This window comes from Taudactylus pleione, unplaced genomic scaffold (genome assembly GCF_031769625.1).
Source record: "Taudactylus pleione unplaced genomic scaffold, aTauple2 ptg000400l, whole genome shotgun sequence".
Taxonomy (NCBI): domain Eukaryota; kingdom Metazoa; phylum Chordata; class Amphibia; order Anura; family Myobatrachidae; genus Taudactylus; species Taudactylus pleione.
The window spans coordinates 5,182,410-5,203,087 of record NW_028284802.1 but is presented as its reverse complement, the minus strand read 5'-3'; the positions used below and the strand labels follow the sequence as shown (position 1 = coordinate 5,203,087).

Genomic DNA, 20,678 nt, shown 5'->3' with positions numbered 1-20,678 from the left:
GGCCATGACCGCCATAATCTTCGTGAACACCCTCGGTGCCGTGGAGAGACCAAAGGGTAGCGCCCGGAACTGATAGTGGTGTTGAAGGATAGCGAACCTCAGATACCGCTGGTGTGAAGATGCTATCGGAACATGGAGGTAGGCGTCCTGGATGTCCAGGGACACCATGTAATCCCCCGGTTCCATCGCCAGAATGATGGAACGTAACGTTTCCATCCTGAACTTGGGAACTCTGAGGAATTTGTTCAGAGACTTCAAGTTGAGGATAGGGCGATGAGAACCATTGGGTTTCTGCACCAGAAACAGAGACGAATAATACCCCGTCCCTCGTTGTGATAGAGGAACGGGAACAATGACCCCTGCTTTCAGCAAGGACTCTATAGCCTCCTGAACCTGTAACGCCTTGGTCTTGTCCTGAGAAGGACTTGTGCAGAAAAACTGGTGGGGTGGTCTGTGCCGAAAAGACAGGGCGTACCCCTGGGAGACCACTTCTCGAACCCAGGCATCCGTGGTGGTATTGTGCCAGCACTGGGCAAATAGAAGAAGTCGGCCACCCACTCTGAGGTCCCCCAGAGGGAGGCCCGTCCCATCAGGCCGCAGGTTTATCTTCCTGCTTGGAAGAAGGGCGCCGAGCACTCCAGGCTTGCTTCTTGGGTTTAGAGGCCGTCTTACTCGCAGACTGTCTTGGGAAGGACTGACCTTTCGCCTTACCCTGAACCCGAAAGGAACGAAAAGCCGAACTCCGAACCTTAGCAGGCAGTGCCGCCGAAGGGAGGAAGGCCGACTTGGATTTAGCCAGGGTGTCCACTATTTTGTCCAAGTCCGGACCAAATAGTAATTCCCCATTGAAAGGTAAGGCCTCCAGACCTTTCTTTGAATCAGAGTCCGCTCTCCAGGACCGCAACCATAAGGATCGGCGGGCAGACACCGCTGCAGCCGATACCCGCGAGGTCAGCAGACTAGCATCTAAAGAAGCTTCTCCAATGTAAGAAGCAGCGTCCCTCATTTGTCCCAACAACGCCCGCTGGACATCCGGAGCGTCGTCCAGGAAGGTATCTTCCAATGCATTGGCCCACCCCTCAATGGCCTTGGCCACCCAGGAGATGGCCATGGACGGTCGGGCCACCGCCCCGGAGAGGGAGTAAATAGACTTTAAGCAAGTCTCAATTTTCCTGTCCGTGGGATCCTTCAGCGAGGATATCGACGGTAATGGTAAGGTGGCGCCCCGAGTTAAACGGGTGACATGGGAATCCACCGCCGGTGGAGTTTCCCATTTTTTACAATGTGCCTCAGGGAAGGGGTAATTAGAAGCCAACCGCTTCTGAGGAAGGAATCTCTTACTGGGCGCCTGCCAAGCTACCGCCATATGATCCGTCAACTGATCCGACAGGGGAAACACAGCAGAAGCCACCTTAGTTTTTTTGAAACTAGGAAACTTCGACTTAGGAACCGGTGCCTCATCCTCTATAAGAAGAATAGCTGGCACCGCCCTAACTAGTGCTCGCACATTAATGGACGACTTGGTATCCATTTCCTGGACCGAGGCGTCCGAGTCAGTGTCATCAGGGACCTCCCCATCATCTGAGGAACCCTCTGAGTCCGATACCTGAGCAGCCTGTGTCATGAGTGGGCGTTTTGAAATCCTAGAAGGCATGTCAGTCTGCAACATTGACTGAAAAGCCGAGGAAGCGGCCGCCAAATTTTGCACGGAGTTGGAGAGCACATCCACCCAGGGTGGAGGAGTCACCATAGGGGCCTGAAAAGGTACCACAGGCTGCTGCGGCACAGGGGAAGCCTGCATATACATAGGCAACCCCGCATAGGTACCCACCGACTGAGACCCAGGAGGACTCCGCAATAACTGCGGGACACCCGGGGAATGGGGGATGGTCGGCTGGGACAACTACCTAGTAGGGAGAGCAGTCGGGACCGACAGACGGTCCGCAATAGACACCAGCACTTGAGAAAACATCGCCCACGGTGGTTCCTGCGCCAGAGAAGGTCTGGATGGGCCAGGAGCCACCTGGCATCGACTACACAGGCCATCCTGTGACAAATCCTCCCTATCTACTCCTGCAGAACAGCGTCCGCAGGAGGCCAACACCGGAGCCACTGAGCGCTCAACCTCCTCGTCTGACATGACAGAATATATTATATATCTGGCACCAGGGTAGAAGTAAAACGCACTCACCGGTGTGCTGAACAACAGCCCACAATATGGCACTGAGTAGCACACAACTGTATGTGACGGACCTCACAAATACGTGATCTATATAAGTGAGGTCAGTAGAAACGCCCCTCCCCCACACACCTGTAGGGCTTGTAGGAGAAGTAAAGGGATAGGTATAAGCTGACAGTAAGTAGAAAATAAGCACAGACAGGCAGCACTAGCAAAAGTCACATACCATGCAGGAAGATATACTCACTGCACCTTTCCACTACAATCAACCTGCCCAGATTCAGTGTCTGGGAGGGCTATAGTGCTGTGTACGCTGTCCTTAATCAGGGGAGAGGTACACAGGGGGACCGGTCCGCGTGCTCCCTGAAGATCTGCGCTGCCACTGTGAGAAAATGGCCGCTGGAGACCTCAGAGGAGGAGTGGCCGAGTAGCTGCAGCTCAGCGACGCCAGACTCCGTGCTGAAAGGCGCGCTGAGCTGAGGGGAGGAGCCGCTGACAGGGAAGGCTTCCTCCCCTGGCTAGCATATTAACCCCAGGGCTTGCCGGCATCCCGCTTGCCATATATCCCTGGTGGTCTAGTGGTCCCACGGGTTATTCCTCCTCAGAGGGGGAGCCCGCCGCCACCGCTAGCGGCCCCCGGTCTGTCCCCTAGGACCGGGGGCAAAGGACTGCAACTGCAGGCAAAACCCGCGAGCCGCCGCTAATCGGCGACTCGCGGCTTACCTTGTCCCCGGCGACTCCGGCAGCAGTCCAGGGAGGGACCCAGAGTCCGGCTAGTACGGACTCTGGCCTCCCGCCGCGATCCCCAGTGCAGTACTGGCGTCGCGGCGCCAGCGGGGAAGGAGAGCGGCAGCGTGGGCGTCTGCATAGACAGCCCGTCGCTGCCACACTAGAGCCTCTGTTTTAAAATAAAAATCTAACAGGCTCTTTTTTTTTTTTTTTTTTTAAATAGAAAGCTTTTGGGGGCTGCTCCTGCAGCCCCCCTGCGCAGGTGACCCGACTCCGGCCGGGCACCAACTCAAACTGAGGTGCTGTGGCCGGGGGCGGGGTATAGAGGAGGACGGACCCAAGTGCATCCTGGGAGCAGCTAAAGCTTTAACTGCGTGGTGCCCATGGATCCAGATCCAGCTATACCCCAAGGTCAACCCTGTGGACCCCCTATGGACCCTGAAGTAGAAATGGGTGCAATGATGTGGGACATGTATGTCGAGGTGATGTATTGGTGGGAAATGGGTGTAATGATGTTGGACATGTATAGTGAGGTTATGTATTGGTGCGAAATGGGTGTAATGATGTGGGACAGGTATGGTGAGGTGTATTGGTGGGAAATGGGTGTAATGATGTGGGACATGTATGGTGAGGTGTATTGGTGGGAAATGGGTGTAATGATGTAGGACATGTATGGTGAGGTGATGTATTAGTGGGAAATGGGTGTAATGATGTGGGACATGTATGGTGAGGTGATGTATTAGTGGGGAATGGGTGTAATGATGTGGGACATGTATGGTGAGACATTGTATTGATGGGAAAGAAATGGGTGTAATGATGTAGGACATGTATGGTGAGGTGATGTATTAGTGGGAAATTGGTGTAATGATGTGGGACATGTATGGTGAGGTGATGTATTAGTGGGGAATGGGTGTAATGATGTGGGACATGTATGGTGAGGTGTAGTGATGGGGAAGGGGTGTAATGATGTGGGACATGTATGGTGAGGTGTATTGGTGGGAAATGGGTGTAATGATGTGTGACATGTATGTCGAGGTGATGTATTGGTGGGAAATAGGTGTAATGATGTAGGACATGTATGGTGAGGTGATGTATTGGTGGGAACAGTAGCGGCTCCAGGCACGGGCAAGCCGGTCCGTCGTCCGGAGCGCTACTGTATCCGGAGGGGGCAGAGGTAATATGAAAGCTCAGGGAGAGGGAGCGGAGGAGGGAAGGGGCGGCAACTGAATACGGCACAGGGCGCAGCACAGCCTAGCGCCTGCCCTGGGTGGGAAATGGGTGTAATGATGTGTGACATGTATGGTGAGGTGTAGTGATGGGAAATGAGTGTAATGATGTGGTACATATATGGTGAAGTGTATTGGTGGTAAATAGGTGTAATGATGTGTGACATGTATGGTGAGGTGATGTATTGGTGGGAAATCTGTATAATTATGTGGGACATGTATGGTGAAGTGATGTGTCAGTGGGAAATGGGTGTAATGATGTGGGACATGTATGGTGAGGTGATATATTAGTGGGAAATGGGTGTAATGATGTGGGACATGTATGGTCAGGTGTATTGGTGGGAAATATGTATAATGATGTGGGACATGTATGGTGAGGTGATATATTAGTGCAAAATGGGTGTAATGATGTGGGACATATATGGTGAGGTGTATTGGTGGGAAATATGTATAATGATGTGGGACATGTATGGTGAGGTGATATATTAGTGCAAAATGGGTGTAATGATGTGGGACATGTATGGTGAGGTGTATTGGTGGGAAATCTGTATAATGATGTGGGACGTGTATGGTGAGGTGATATATTAGTGGGAAATGGGTATAATGATGTGGGACATGTATGGTGAGGTGATATATTAGTGGGAAATGGGTATAATGATGTGGGAAATGTATGGTGAGGACATGTATGGTGAGGTGGTGTATTGATGGGAAAGAAATGGGTGTAATGATGTGGGAGATATTTATTTACTTCAATGAACCCCAAATACAGCTGGATATCATTTTCATTCATTAGTAAAACTTAAAAAAAAAAATCTTTCAGTGACACCTTATAGCAGCCTCCGATACTTTGCTTATGGCCACAGCCTCCTACACTGTCGTTCTGTTTTATTTGCCCCTGTACTCTTTTATGCACCCCACATAGGGAGTGATTCAGCAGAGGCCAGGACCTCCGTTGGCTGAGATTTCCTGGCCTCTTCCTCTCAACTGCAGCGGCCGGCTGCATGACCCCCTGGGTCACCTTAGCTGGCCGATGTTACGCAGATTATTCGATGCTGCGTTGGATAGCACAGCTCAGATAAGTAATGCAGCAGGAGACGCGATTCCTGAATCAGGCACATAGTGTGCAAACTGCAGAATTAACACGCAACATCGGCGCGATGGATGCCCAGCGACTTCCCGTTTCTAATTTAATTGCGCTAGCTGTTCCATTTCTGCAAGCAAGAATTACTCAGGTCTTCACAGTACAAAACTCATGGCTAACTAAATCAGTCCCTTAACCGTATAGGAATTTAGGGTTGAACTAACGACCATCCCAAATCTTTGACACCTGGCATTTAGGTCACCTGATAAATCACTGTGTACCCCTCACATCACTGATAAAGGCTGCCCGCTTGCCACGGTATTCACTAATAATTAGTTGCAGTGAAGTAGGAAGCCCCAACTAATTCTGTACAAATTCCCTTGATAAAAGCCATCTGAATGCAGATTTAGAACAGCAGTAATTCTAAGTGCTGTACCTCAGCCAGAATGAAGTAGGATAATAGATAAGAGCAATTTACAAGGCGTCGTATGATCAATTGGGGAATATTTAGACAAAAATTGGAAAGCACTCATTACATAGAGGAGGAGCACTTTGGGTTTTATTCCAAGATATAAGAATAGTCCAGTCAAGTGTAACCTGCATCTCCCATCATATCTATACTCTGCTTTCTCTTATGAAAAAAGTAAGGCCTTAGTAGAAAAATAATCATATATTATTGATTTTCCTAGAGAGTTTGCATGTGACCCGGAGAATTTTATGAAGTTAGTTTGACAAGTCAATAGCACAGAGGGCCTGATTCAGACCCGGTCGCAAGCACTGAGCGCTCGCAACCGGGTCGATGGTGGCCCAGAGCGCATGCGCGAGACCCGGATAGCGACGGGCACTACGTCGCTCCGGGTCTCGCAACAAAGGGGGCGAGCTGTCGATGGTGAGTGACAGCATGCCCCCTTTGTTGGGCGGGCCGGGGGGGTGGCTGCCCAAACGGAGGCCTTCCCATGAGAACGCCTGTCATTTGGGGGCGGCCCCACTGACATCACCAGTGATGTCAGTGGAGAGATTCCGGCTCTGTTAGAGCCGAAATCTCTCTGGGGCTTGCGGCCACGAGACCCTACCACAAGGGTCTCGTCGCAAGCCCGATGGTCACGATGGTCTTGACCATCATCATGGCCGCTCGCTAAAGCTGTGGGTGGTTACCCATAGCTATGCGAGCGGCCAGGAGGCCGTTCTAAAAAGAAAAAAACCCGGCCCTGATTCAGAGCGAGCGCTCTGTCAGAGCGACCGGGTCTGAATCAGGCCCAGAGTTCTGACATCTTCCTCCGGTCCCTAATCTTTATACCATAACTAGGCGGCACTACTACTAACTAATGATACCTTTTTACATTGTTGTAACAACGCTGAAGTCCTCTGCAAAACTGTTACCCCTCCCAGCTATAAAACGGAGAAGAAAATGAGGAGAAATGTTTGCAAATCATCTTATTATGAACTGAAAAATAGGGATTTATATATAAATATCTGAGATTCCTTTGGATTGGGGGGGGGGGGGATTTATTAAACACTCAAAAAAGGAAAAATGGAAGGTTTTAGCCATAGCGACCAATCACATTCTAGATATTATTTTCTATAATGTACAAAACAGATGAGAGCTAGTATAGGATTGCTTGCTATGGGCAACACCTCCCTATCTGCGCTCTAGTTGATACATCTCCCCCTAAGTCTGGATAGCCAGTGAGTTCAGCACAGGGTCAGTCCTCTCCAGCAATAGGCTGATTTGTAAAGCGCCACAGTGCTCCGCTGCCCTGGAACTGTGGGTGAAACAGGGCAAATAGAGGTGTCCTCACTCTTCTTTGTTGCACTCACACCAAACAGACCCTCTTATAGCACCTGTTCCCAGGAGACACTGCTAGCACCGGGCATCTTTTTTTTTTTTTTTACAGCATTTTTCCACGCCAAGGTCTGTTTAGAGACTCAGTCGCACACAGATATACAAGTGCCACATATCAAATTAATCAGCGCAGTCTTCTGGTGCTTCCAGACCCCCCCCCAGTAAACTCCTCCACTTCGGTGATCCAGTGCAGTCCGTGACTGCACTGGCTACACTGTGACTGGAGGTGGCTTTCAATTGGAGGCACCACCTGCCAGTCACGCACAGGACAGGCTGCCCCAGGGACAGGTGTCCCCTCCCCTGGGACTGCCAGTCCGGGCTGCGATCAGCAGAAAGCTGCTCTGCCTTTCGGGCAGCCCTGCAGGGCTACTCGAGGCTGCAATCAATGCCGTCACCACAAGCCGGTGTTATGCACATGCGCTGTGCCACCGCCGCTCATGCGCTGGTCCCAACGTCTGCCATATTCATTGCGCAGGGGTCGGGACCCCGCCGTTCCACGGCCAGACTAGCAGCAGCGGCAGCCCCCCCCTCAGGAGCCGCTGCTGGACAGAAGTACTTGTTCTAGTTTAGTTGCATGTATATGACCTGCGCAAAGTGACCGAGAGAGATAAGTGGTTGGGAGAATGAACGGAGGGGGACGGGCATGTGTGGTAGAAGAGGAGGGGGGTGTGAGAGGTCAGGCATGAGGGTCCTGTCAGCTGGTGCAGATTTCAGTTTTGAAGTCGTTTGCTGAATGATGGGATGTAAGAGGACAGGGGAGGTGGTGGGGAAGAGAGTGGAAGCGACTTACCTGTCACAGCGCTAGCCAATGGAGAAGCAGCTTTGACGACATTTGATGACATCACACGGTGCCCTGCTGAATACCTGCGGAGAAAAGACAGACAGAATTGTGGGAGCGCCTGGATACAATAAAGACATGGGTCATATAGGCTGTCTGCCACAAAAACAGTGAGGAAATATGCCCGCGTTCGGAGTTACCCATATTATACATGGTACCCGCTGCGTGGCAGCACTAATGCCATAGATGAGACAAGACAATTGTGTATGTAGTCTGGGAGGCCTTCCATTGTAAATCAGTATACTATAAATGAACACCCATCCTTCCCATGTGCCTGGTCTTCATTCCAGCACCCTGCACCTGTCACAACCCGTGCAGTTCCTATTTCCTGCCTGAGGTGCCGCTCTCTGCTCTGGTGCTTCTAGCACACTCATCTGATGCAACAAACTGCTGAGATACAGACCAGAGTGTGCTAGAAGTACCAGAGCAGAGAGCGACACCCCCTGGCAGAAGAGAGGAACTGCAGGGGTGTGAGAGGTGCAGGGTGCCAGAATGAACACTGAGCTCAGCAACTCTTCAGTTACAATTTCTGGCCTAAAGAAACTGGTGTCAGAAAAACACAAAAGAAATTAATTGAACTTAAAAAAAAGATAATTCTCTGCCGCCCAGGATTTGTCCCTCACACAGCGCTACCAGGGAAATGCCAAACGGGTACCACAATCCTGTACAAACTGTGCACAGATGTGTCCTCATACAACGTTGCTGCAGTCGCGCGAAACAGAGCTTCCCGAAGCATCAGGTCCCGCGCAAATCTGCTAGCGCCAGGCGCCTTTTCTGCAGAAAATGTGTCTTAGCTGCAATGCGATGTGACTAGGATCCACGGCGCTGATTCATTTGATATGCGACACTTGTATATCAGTATATAGATATAGATTCAGGGACTCGGTCGTACACAAAGTGCTACAATGTAACGGCCGTTCCTTTTTTTTTTTCACGTCAACTACCATTGTGCATTGTATACAGACACAGTCACACACAGATGGACAAGTGTTGCATATAAAATATATCAGCGCAGTCTCCTGGTGCGTCCTACTCGCATCACACTGCGACTACAGCCTGCCATACACGGTGCGATTTAGTAACGTAACGATGTTTTGTACAATTTTCCTTGAAATTCTCAACATGATGTGGTCAAATGGTGTACAGGATTGTACATACGATCACACAATACGATGCATCTGCTGGAATCTGAATAGGAGGGGAGTGGCTAAGCGGTTTTAAATACCTCATACATCGGATCGCAGAACCAGCAAAACAGCATACGATGTGTGTCACATCGTACACGATAGGTCGCAATCTTACGGTTTTTCCGTAAGATCTACGATCCAGCCATACGACGGCGGGGACGCGCAATCGGCATCATCAACGTACGAAAACAACACACGATGTGCACGATTGATCGATCGAAATCGGTCGCATAAGACGCATTTTTGACAAAAGGGATGCGGGCGCTAGTATATTTGCACAGAACCTGGTGGCACACTAGCACCGGGCATCTTGTATCACGTAGAATATTGAGGCTAGGTGTATGAGGACCAGTGGCGGCTCCAGAGGCGGGGCTGGAACGCCGTCCAAAATTCAAATAGGGGAGCCACACCAACTGCCAGTAAGTCCCGGCTGGCGATGTTTGGGAGTGTTTGGGGTGACAGTTGGTGTGGCTCCCCTATTTGAAATTTGGACTGTGCTGCAGCCCGACCTATGGAGCCTCCACTGATGAGGACACATCTGTATAATACATTTAAAGAAATAGAGAAGCACCACCAAATAGTCCTGATTATTATTACATTATAACATTCGGCCGTGCTGTCCAAATACGGACAAGGACACATACATGCTGTAATGGGAGCGTCAAGGCTGAACTCTGCTAAAAATAATAATTTAGTGCATCTAGGGGAAGGTGGGGGGGCCACCAAAAAGCCTTGGGCGATTATATATGGGCAGCACTGACCGTACAGGTCACATTATTAGTAGTACTATTTATCCATGAAGCCCGTCATAACAACCAATCAGATTCAAGCTATAATTTATGAAGTACATTCTATAATATGACAGCTAGAAGCCGATTGGTTGCTAATGGGCAAATTTTCCGCTTATCCGCTGTAGAAGGTTTAATACATCTCCCCCAGTGACAAGCTAAGTGGGCCTAAACGGAATGCGGGGGCATTTTGGAGGAAGTGGGGGTACGTGCCATGCAGTGGCATTTTATTGTAAGTGGTGGCATGTGTCAGACCTGGCCGCACTGACCGAGTCTATGTAAGATTGTACTGTGTGTTCTTCTGTACCATGTAGTTACTATTACAATGCCGCTCTACTTGCACGTGGAGATCTGAATATCATAATCTTCCATTGTGTAGAATTAGCAATACCATGCTGCCGACTTCTTTAGATAGAAAAAAACCCTTACAAATATTAAGACACATAAATTTTGCCCTACAGAATAATAAAAGAATGTGCGACTAATGGTTCCGTATAAATAAATTGGGTTATTACACTATAATCATAAATATAAATCAAAACTGTAACTGAAAAACAAAGTGCAGCTGCACCGAATTGAAGACACTTCCTTACATCACATACACCCCCACGCCAGCTTACGCAATCGCACTTTCACACACTCACACTAGGGTACATCAACGAGTATATTTCATTATTCTGTTTCTATCATGTGCAAAACTTTAGGCTAATATTTGGTCTGCAAATCATTTTCATCATATACAAAGTATTCAATTGTGTTGCAGAACAAGCTCATTTTACTACGGTGTAGACAAATGATTAATGGATAAGCAGCCAAGTCTCACAGGTCTGTAATGTATACATGTCCATCTCACGACAACCAATTACACGCTCCCAGGGGTACATAAAAGTATGTTTTGCTTTTTGTGCCTGTCTTCCGCCTATAGTCACAGCCTACCCTGGTACCTGATCTCCCAGTTACAGTCACAGCCTACCCTGGTACTCCCTGTTATAGTCACAGCCTACCCTGGTACCATTAACACTTATTGATTTATCTTTACACAACTATACTTTACACTTCACTTTCACCCTTTTTTCCATTATTCGTGTGATGCCCTGGGGATGGTCCTTGCCTGGATTCTTTTGGGGTTCCCTGCGTCTCAGACGTGAACCCCATAATGTTAGGGACGCTGGTATAGAGGAGCCTTGACATTTGGCCCAGCGCTTATTCATATATTTGCAAATGTATGTAAACCAATACCTCTGAATTTCTATTATCATGTAGGATTCAAGTATTTTTGTTTTTGCTGCAGTGTGCTGGAGGGAAAATCCCTTTTTTTCTACAGTCACAGCCTACCCTGGTGCCTGATCTCCCTGTTACAGTCACAGCCTACCCTGGTGCCTGATCTCCCTGTTACAGTCACAGCCTACCCTGGTGCCTGATCTCCTTGTTACAGTCAAAGCCTACCCTGGTGCCTGATCTCCCTGTTACAGTCACAGCCTACCCTGGTGCCTGATCTCCCTGTTACAGTCACAGCCTACCCTGGTACCTGATCTCCCTGTTACAGTCACAGCCTACCCTGGTACCTGATCTCCCTGTTACAGTCACAGCCTACCCTGGTACCTGATCTCCCTGATACAGTCACAGCCTACCCTGGTACCTGATCTCCCTGTTACAGTCACAGCCTACCCTGGTACCTGATCTCCCTGTTACAGTCACAGCCTACCCTGGTACCTGATCTCCCTGTTACAGTCACAGCCTACCCTGGTACCTGATCTCCCTGTTACAGTCACAGCCTACCCTGGTGCCTGATCTCCCTGTTACAGTCACAGCCTACCCTGGTGCCTGATCTCCCTGTTACAGTCACAGCCTACCCTGGTGCCTGATCTCCCTGTTGCAGTCACAGCCTACCCTGGTGCCTGATCTCCCTGTTACAGTCACAGCCTACCCTGGTACTCCCTGTTACAGTCACAGCCTACCCTGGTACTCCCTGTTACAGTCACAGCCTACCCTGGTGCCTGATCTCCCTGTTACAGTCACAGCCTACCCTGGTGCCTGATCTCCCTGTTACAGTCACAGCCTACCCTGGTACTCCCTGTTACAGTCACAGCCTACCCTGGTACTCCCTGTTATAGTCACAGCCTACCCTGGTACCTGATCTCCCTGTTACAGACACAGCCTACCCTGGTACCTGATCTCCCTGTTACAGTCACAGCCTACGCTGGTACTCCCTGTTACAGTCACAGCCTACCCTGGTACCTGATCTCCCTGTTACAGTCACAGCCTACCCTGGTACCTGATCTCCCTGTTACAGTCACAGCCTACCCTGGTACTCCCTGTTACAGTCACAGCCTACCCTGGTACCTGATCTCCCTGTTACAGACACAGCCTACCCTGGTACCTGATCTCCCTGTTACAGTCACAGCCTACGCTGGTGCCTAATCTCCCTGTTACAGACACAGCCTACCCTGGTGCCTGATCTCCCTGTTACAGTCACAGCCTATCCTGGTGCCTGATCTCCCTGTTACAGTCACAGCCTACCCTGGTACCTGATCTCCCTGTTACAGTCACAGCCTACCCTGGTACCTGATCTCCCTGTTACAGTCACAGCCTACCCTGGTACTCCCTGTTACAGTCACAGCCTACCCTGGTACCTGATCTCCCTGTTACAGACACAGCCTACCCTGGTACCTGATCTCCCTGTTACAGTCACAGCCTACGCTGGTGCCTAATCTCCCTGTTACAGACACAGCCTACCCTGGTACCTGATCTCCCTGTTACAGTCACAGCCTACCCTGGTACCTGATCTCCCTGTTATAGTCAAAGCCTACCCTGGTACCTGATCTCCCTGTTATAGTCACAGCCTACCCTGGTACCTGATCTCCCTGTTACAGCGGAAACATGTGAAGGTGTTTTGCAGAGTGGCTACACAATCACAGTGATCTTTGCTTATCTCTATACCTGAGTGCTCAGGTGTCTCTCTATGTGGTGCTGCCTGGTAACACCAGGTATAGAGTCGGGCAGTCACAGCCTACCCTGGTACCTGATCTCCCTGTTACAGTCACAGCCTACCCTGGTACTCCCTGTTACAGTCACAGCCTACCCTGGTACTCCCTGTTACAGTCACAGCCTACCCTGGTACTCCCTGTTACAGTCACAGCCTACCCTGGTACCTGATCTCCCTGTTACAGACACAGCCTACCCTGGTGCCTGATCTCCCTGTTACAGACACAGCCTACCCCGGTACCTGATCTCCCTGTTACAGACACAGCCTACCCTGGTACCTGATCTCCCTGTTATAGTCACAGCCTACCCTGGTACCTGATCTCCCTGTTACAGTCACAGCCTACCCTGGTACCTGATCTCCCTGTTACAGACACAGCCTACCCTGGTACCTAATCTCCCTGTTACAGACACAGCCTACCCTGGTACCTGATCTCCCTGTTAAAGTCACAGCCTACCCTGGTACCTGATCTCCCTGTTACAGTCACAGCCTACGCTGGTGCCTGATCTCCCTGTTACAGACACAGCCTACCCTGGTGCCTGATCTCCCTGTTACAGTCACAGCCTATCCTGGTGCCTGATCTCCCTGTTACAGTCACAGCCTATCCTGGTGCCTGATCTCCCTGTTACAGTCACAGCCTACCCTGGTACCTGATCTCCCTGTTACAGTCACAGCCTACCCTGGTACCTGATCTCCCTGTTACAGTCACAGCCTACCCTGGTACTCCCTGTTACAGTCACAGCCTACCCTGGTACCTGATCTCCCTGTTACAGACACAGCCTACCCTGGTACCTGATCTCCCTGTTACAGTCACAGCCTACGCTGGTGCCTAATCTCCCTGTTACAGACACAGCCTACCCTGGTGCCTGATCTCCCTGTTACAGTCACAGCCTACCCTGGTGCCTGATCTCCCTGTTACAGTCACAGCCTACCCTGGTGCCTGATCTCCCTGTTACAGTCACAGCCTACCCTGGTACCTGATCTCCCTGTTACAGTCACAGCCTACCCTGGTACCTGATCTCCCTGTTATAGTCAAAGCCTACCCTGGTACCTGATCTCCCTGTTATAGTCACAGCCTACCCTGGTACCTGATCTCCCTGTTACAGCGGAAACATGTGAAGGTGTTTTGCAGAGTGGCTACACAATCACAGTGATCTTTGCTTATCTCTATACCTGAGTGCTCAGGTGTCTCTCTATGTGGTGCTGCCTGGTAACACCAGGTATAGAGTCGGGCAGTCACAGCCTACCCTGGTACTCCCTGTTACAGTCACAGCCTACGCTGGTGCCTAATCTCCCTGTTACAGACACAGCCTACCCTGGTGCCTGATCTCCCTGTTACAGTCACAGCCTACCCTGGTACCTGATCTCCCTGTTACAGTCACAGCCTACCCTGGTACCTGATCTCCCTGTTACAGTCACAGCCTACCCTGGTACCTGATCTCCCTGTTACAGTCACAGCCTACCCTGGTACCTGATCTCCCTGTTATAGTCACAGCCTACCCTGGTACCTGATCTCCCTGTTACAGTCACAGCCTACCCTGGTACCTGATCTCCCTGTTACAGACACAGCCTACCCTGGTACCTAATCTCCCTGTTACAGACACAGCCTACCCTGGTACCTGATCTCCCTGTTATAGTCACAGCCTACCCTGGTACCTGATCTCCCTGTTACAGTCACAGCCTACGCTGGTGCCTGATCTCCCTGTTACAGTCACAGCCTACCCTGGTACCTGATCTCCCTGTTACAGTCACAGCCTACCCTGGTACCTGATCTCCCTGTTATAGTCACAGCCTACGCTGGTGCCTGATCTCCCTGTTACAGTCACAGCCTACCCTGGTACCTGATCTCCCTGTTACAGTCACAGCCTACCCTGGTGCCTGATCTCCCTGTTACAGTCACAGCCTACCCTGGTGCCTGATCTCCCTGTTACAGTCACAGCCTACCCTGGTGCCTGATCTCCCTGTTACAGTCACAGCCTACCCTGGTGCCTGATCTCCCTGTTACAGTCACAGCCTACCCTGGTGCCTGATCTCCCTGTTACAGTCACAGCCTACCCTGGTACCTGATCTCCCTGTTACAGCGGAAACATGTGAAGGTGTTTTGCAGAGTGGCTACACAATCACAGTTATCTTTGCTTATCTCTATACCTGAGTGCTCAGGTGTCTCTCTATGTGGTGCTGCCTGGTAACACCAGGTATAGAGTCGGGCAGCGCGTGCTCTTCCTGCATTATTACTGGATAACAATCACGCTGTGGGTTACTCTCCTGGAGAAGGAGCTCACTGATAAAACAAGCAGTGTGACTATTATTACCTGCCACAGAGCTCCCCCAATCTCTGGCGGAAATGAATGTCAGGGCTGTGGTAGTATGGTAGTCACCCCTTATTGTGGGGGTCAGTCCAGGGGGCAACCTATGTTACTGGCATTGGTAATGACCCCATGGATGAACTCTGTAACCTCCACCCACCCCCATAATTTCTTCCAGGATTACATCCCAATACTCCTGTCTTGCTCCAATCCCCAGCCGCCTCATACCTGGCCCCTGGTCTCCCCTGTGCCAATGTATCATGCATTTTCCCTTCTTATCCCCCAAGTCCCCTCTGTGCACTGCACTTTGCTTCATCTAGGCCACCCAACTGCATCATGCCTGCCCACTTCACAATATACAGGCCTGTGCCCATCATATACCAGCCAATGCCCAATTTTGCACCATCCAGTGACCATCGACAGTGTCTGATGTTATCGCACCATGCTACTTTCAGATACAGAATCTGAGATCCTCCTCATATAGGGAATGCAGGTGAGCAAAGCAGGGAATAACGCCCAAAAATCTGACCAACCCCAGGACTCCTGTAGGTGCACGGCTCAGCGCCTCTACTAGAAGCAGCGTATGGGACGCTGGTCATTTATTTCCTCCTGATGGAGCTTAGAAGAGCGCGCTCTGCATTTCCTGGCCGTCAGGACATGCTGGGAGTATTAGTTTCACAGTTAGGGGTCTATTTACTAAGCTGTGTTGGGAGATAAAGTGAACGGTGATAAGGTACCAGCCAATCAGCTCCTAACTGCCATTCTTCAAACACAGACTGTGACATGGCAGTTAGGAGCTGATTGGCTGGACCTTATTACCGTTCACTTTATCTCCTAACACAGCTTAGTAAATAGACCCCTTAGAGAGCAACAGATTGCCAACCACTGGTATAGACCAACCGCTTACAAACACATAATAATGAGTGCTAGTCATTTCGGTGGCTGCACCCAGACCTAGAACTCGTGGTTTCTTTAGCTGATAGAACATTTCTGAAGAAGAAACAAACAAGGGTTTCCCAAGTTTGTTCCAGACCATGTACAAGTACAGGATGCCCTGTGTCACTCAGCCCGTGCTGGCAGCGTTCCTCAATTACTGACGGCACAGGACAGGTGTCACCCATCGCATAGGGACAGTATTCTCCAGGCAGGATAATATAGCTCTGAACATTACATTATGTTCTTACCTCTCTGTCTGATAATACCCAGCCTGGTTTCATTACTCGCTTGCAAAGCGCTACGGAATATGCTGGCACTATATATAAATAATAAAATACATTCCTACAACTTGTCCTATTTCAGTCATTTTTTTTATTATTTTACTAACAGCACAAAGTTCTCCTTTTTTTGCCTCATATTTTTCCTCATCACTGATCTCTTTGTCTCCTCTCAGCTTTCACCCGCTATCCCCCCCCCTCACCCACACACTGCCATCGACAGCAGAGCCCTTTCTCCTCACACCCCCTCTCCCTCCTGACTGTCGCAGCTGCTGACGTCTTTCCCAGACCAGATCATCAACCTATTTACTTATCCAGAACCACAAAGGATGCCAGGCATCCCGACGAGTGTCCATCACACGTCGTCTGATAGGCGGGCCGGGGCCTTTGTATTGGTCCACTAAGGGTACAGCTGACGGCGTGACAGCTAGTATTTAAACCCAATAAAACAGGGACATGGAAAGAGGATTCATCCATGATTACAGCACGTAGCCACCACGGTATGCAGTCGGGATGCCGACGGTCTGAATGCCGACCGTCGGCATCACGACTGTCTAATCTCGGCAAGGGTCTAATGACAGGTGTCGCCTGCTATTTTACCTACACCAGGAGCCCGGCATCCCGATTGAAGGCAAGCCGGGAATGGACAGCCGTGGGGGGGTGGGATTAGGTTAGGGGCTCCCGGGAAGGACCCCCCAGGGTTAGGTTTAGGCTAGGGGTAGGGGGAGGTTAGGCACCCTCAGGGGGAGGTTAGGGTTAGGCACCCCCCGGGAGACTTATGGTTAGGCTGCGGGGAAGGGGGTGTTAGGTTTAGGCACTTGGGGGGGGGGGTTAGGCACCCCTAGGGAAAGGTTAGGGTTAGAGGGGTTAGCAATACTTACCTTAATTTACGATCGGGATTTTCACCCTTGCCGGGCTGCCGCTGTCGGGATTTTAATCATACTGATTCCGTCACCGCACTATGGTGAACTAAGGTCGTTATCAGCACGGGATGTAGTCGGTATTACATACTACACCCATCAGCACAGGACAGCACTAAAAGGTTTTCCCCCGGTCTTATATCCAGAGCTACGTTGCCCAGACCACACAGCGACCGATACAATCTAGCGCGTCAGAATGGCTGTCTACACTGCGGAGTAGTCCAGGGGCAACAGTCCCGCATAAATGCACAAATACACTACGAGGGGCAAATAAAGCATCTCAGGTCTATCTAGTTCACTGGCCCCCTACTGTAATGCCTTCCGATTTTATCCTCCTTATTATCCGAGATTCTCACCTGCCAAGTGACAGGCCGTGTGACAAACGCGCATCTCTATCCACCCGTTCCGTTTCTGCAGAGGTAACGTGAAGGTTGGACCCAGGTACACAAATGGAAACAGACAACAGACTCGATGGAGCCTTGTAATGTTCTAAAAATACTAAGAAGATGAAACATGCAGGAACGAAGAGCAAAACCTGACATAGAATAGAGACGATTTTAATGCGCTTTGGGGCTGTGATACGGCTGGATAGGAAACCTTTGATTATCCAAATATGTTAGGGATTAATGACCTGTTTCGGCAGCCCAGCTCTTAGGAGTATATTTACTAAAGGTCGATTTTATTCAATTTTGATCTATTTAAAAATCGCTGAAAATAAATGACCATCAATCAACATCGATGTTGTGTTTCTGAGGCTAAATCACACAGTTACTGACAATTTTTGATTTGCTTTTTTCAGTATTAGTAAATGTGTGATTTCACCCCAGAAACACAACATCGATCGATTTTCATCGATTTAAGCCGTTCAAAATCGTTCTTTAGTAAATATGGGCGTTATTCAGACCCGGTCGCAAGCGCTGAGTGCTCGCAACCGGGTCGATGTTTGCCCACTGGGCATGCGCACGTCGGAGCCGGCTCCGACATGCGCATGCACGAGACCCGGCTAGCGACGGGAGCTCCGTCGCTACGGATCTGCCACCAAAGGGGGCGAGCTGTCGATGGTGATTGATAGCTCGCCCCGTTTGGGAGGCGGGCAGGGGGGTTGACCGGCCAAACAGAGGCGTTCCCGACGGAACGCTTGCCGTTTGGGGCGGCCCCACTGACATCAGCAATGATGTCAGTGGGGAGAAGCTCCCTGGGGCTTGCGCTTGCCGAGGCCCAAAATTAGGGTCTCGTTGCAAGCCCCGATGGTCCTGACCATCAACCTGGTCGCTTGCTAGAGCTGTGGGTGGTAACCCACAGCTTAGCCAGCGACAAGGAGGACGCACTTCACTCCACAAGCGGCAGCCCTCATTCAGAGCGACAGCTTGCATCTAGCGATCGACTCTGAATGAGGGCCTATATCCCTAACTATCCTGTGCGCACATACCCTTACACATTGTACTGTAAGGCACTGCAGACCCCTTGTGGCACCAAAAATATATAGGATAATAATTTTATGGAGCCAAAATTATTTTATGTACTGAGCTATACTACCATTCCCGTTATATTACACATGAGTATTGTTATTTATATTTTTCACGTTATGCACAAAAAAAAAAAAAGCCAGATTCTGCGCTGTTTATCCTTTGGGATAGGCTTAGACGAGTTGATGCTCTCCAGCGGTGGTGAAATCCCAGGACACGACAGGGATCAACACACAAACCACTCGTTCGGACAAGAGTCTGCTACAGGCTAAAGCGAAATTGACACAAAGCGCAGTGTTGACGCTCGGCATAATATAAGGGACTGCAACAGGAGCGCTCAAGTACATAGTAACCTGAATCTAGCACTGTGGACCTGATTATTTATGGATCGCGACTGCGGTTATGCATGCAACCGGCCGATTGTTGCCTTCTGTGCATGCATATGCATCGCAGTGTGCGAACCAGCCACTGCGATCGGGACTTTGATCGCAGTCACTACGCAAGCCCATCGCAAAGTGATTGAGAGGAAGTGCTGTTTGTTGGAGGTGACGGGGGGGGGGGGTCGGCAAAACGCAGACGTGCCAGTGCGTTTGAATGCTTTTGCATTGGCGTGCATAAATTATCCACTGCGATGCCGTACATAGCCGGAGTACTCATAGCACGCAACGAGGTTAGCAATTCCTGAGTAAGGTCAGAGCTTGTGCAAGTGTGCGTGCGGCTGCGATGGTAATCGATGTATACCGATGGTTTTGCAGCCTTGCTAAGTATTACGGATGTGTGTAAGGTAAAGTGGGCGTCCCTATGTAGTGCTGCGACGACATAGCAATCACAGTGGATTAGTATACTATCTCAGTGAGACTGCGTGCGTAATCGCAGTGGCGATCCGTAATGAATCAGGCCCGGTGTTAGAAGTGAGGTAAAAAAAGTACAAGGCGGCGTTTCTGAGTGAACGAGCCCTAAAAATCAGATCTTAACTGAAGAGCTTTGTAACTGAGCTGCTTTCTGACAGGTCCCGGTATCACTTCTGGTTAAGGTGACAGAAGCAGCCGCGTAGCAGCTTCGGACTCACAGAAGCGAAAATAAAGCGTATGAGTGTTTCCTGTGAGGCAGATAATTGCTGCTACAGTCATTTAGGTGTTGTTTTTTTTCCACTGCACTCTATGTACACGGAAAAAGGAGAGAAGCAGGAGGAATTAATAGATCTCTGATCTCTATGGTAATTCTGGCTCCGTGCAAAACACGCTACCATGCAATGGAATTCACACAAGGTACACAACGTCCGTCTACTTAAACTTTCAAAATATAAAAACACACAACTGGCATCAGACATGGGGCGGGATGCATTAATCATCGCAATTTATAGGATCGTCCGTGAAGATTCCGCCGTGCAGAGGAGGTCGCCCAGGAATAAACTTTTTAGTCAGATAGACAGGTCTTGGCATCTTAGCCAAACTGTGTTATGCTCTCGTCCAAGATGGCTCCCACAGGCCTGCACAAGAGAGAGCACAGCTAAGTCAATAAAATGCTGCGTGCTGGGTAAAGGGGGTTTCCAGAGTAATCCCATTTAAGGCCTTATGTAGTAAAGCGGACATGGTGACTGGATAAAACAGAGGATATCGGCTTGAAACGAACAGTCCATCTTTCTGAACATTTTCTTAATAATAAAATGTGTTATTTGCCCACTGGTTCTATTTTTCAAAATGGAGCCTTACTTACCTACCCTGCACTGCTGGTCGATAAACTCTATAGTAAAGTGCATTTACATACTAAACAGACACACAAATATGCCTGGCACAGACGCCATGTTATCCGTTGGCACCAGATGGCTCGGATTCCCAGGGTCAAAAGATATACGGAATACAAATCCACTGATGTCTGGACCATGGGAGGAGTGAGGGGGCTGGCATGTGCGCACGAC

At 50.0% G+C, this 20,678-nt stretch overlaps 1 protein-coding gene across 4 annotated transcripts in view; it reads right to left on the bottom strand.

Moving 5' to 3' along the window:
• AGPAT1 (1-acylglycerol-3-phosphate O-acyltransferase 1) overlaps positions 1 to 20,678 on the bottom strand; it is a 65,586-nt gene that overhangs the window by 22,016 nt on the left and 22,892 nt on the right. For all 4 annotated transcript variants that reach the window (XM_088446671.1, XM_088446670.1, XM_088446669.1 and 1 more), the window contains exon 3: positions 7,849 to 7,922. In XM_088446671.1, the coding sequence (XP_088302797.1) occupies positions 7,849 to 7,900 (52 nt within the window). In that variant the 5' untranslated portion in view covers positions 7,901 to 7,922. The remainder of the gene's footprint in view (positions 1 to 7,848; positions 7,923 to 20,678) is intronic.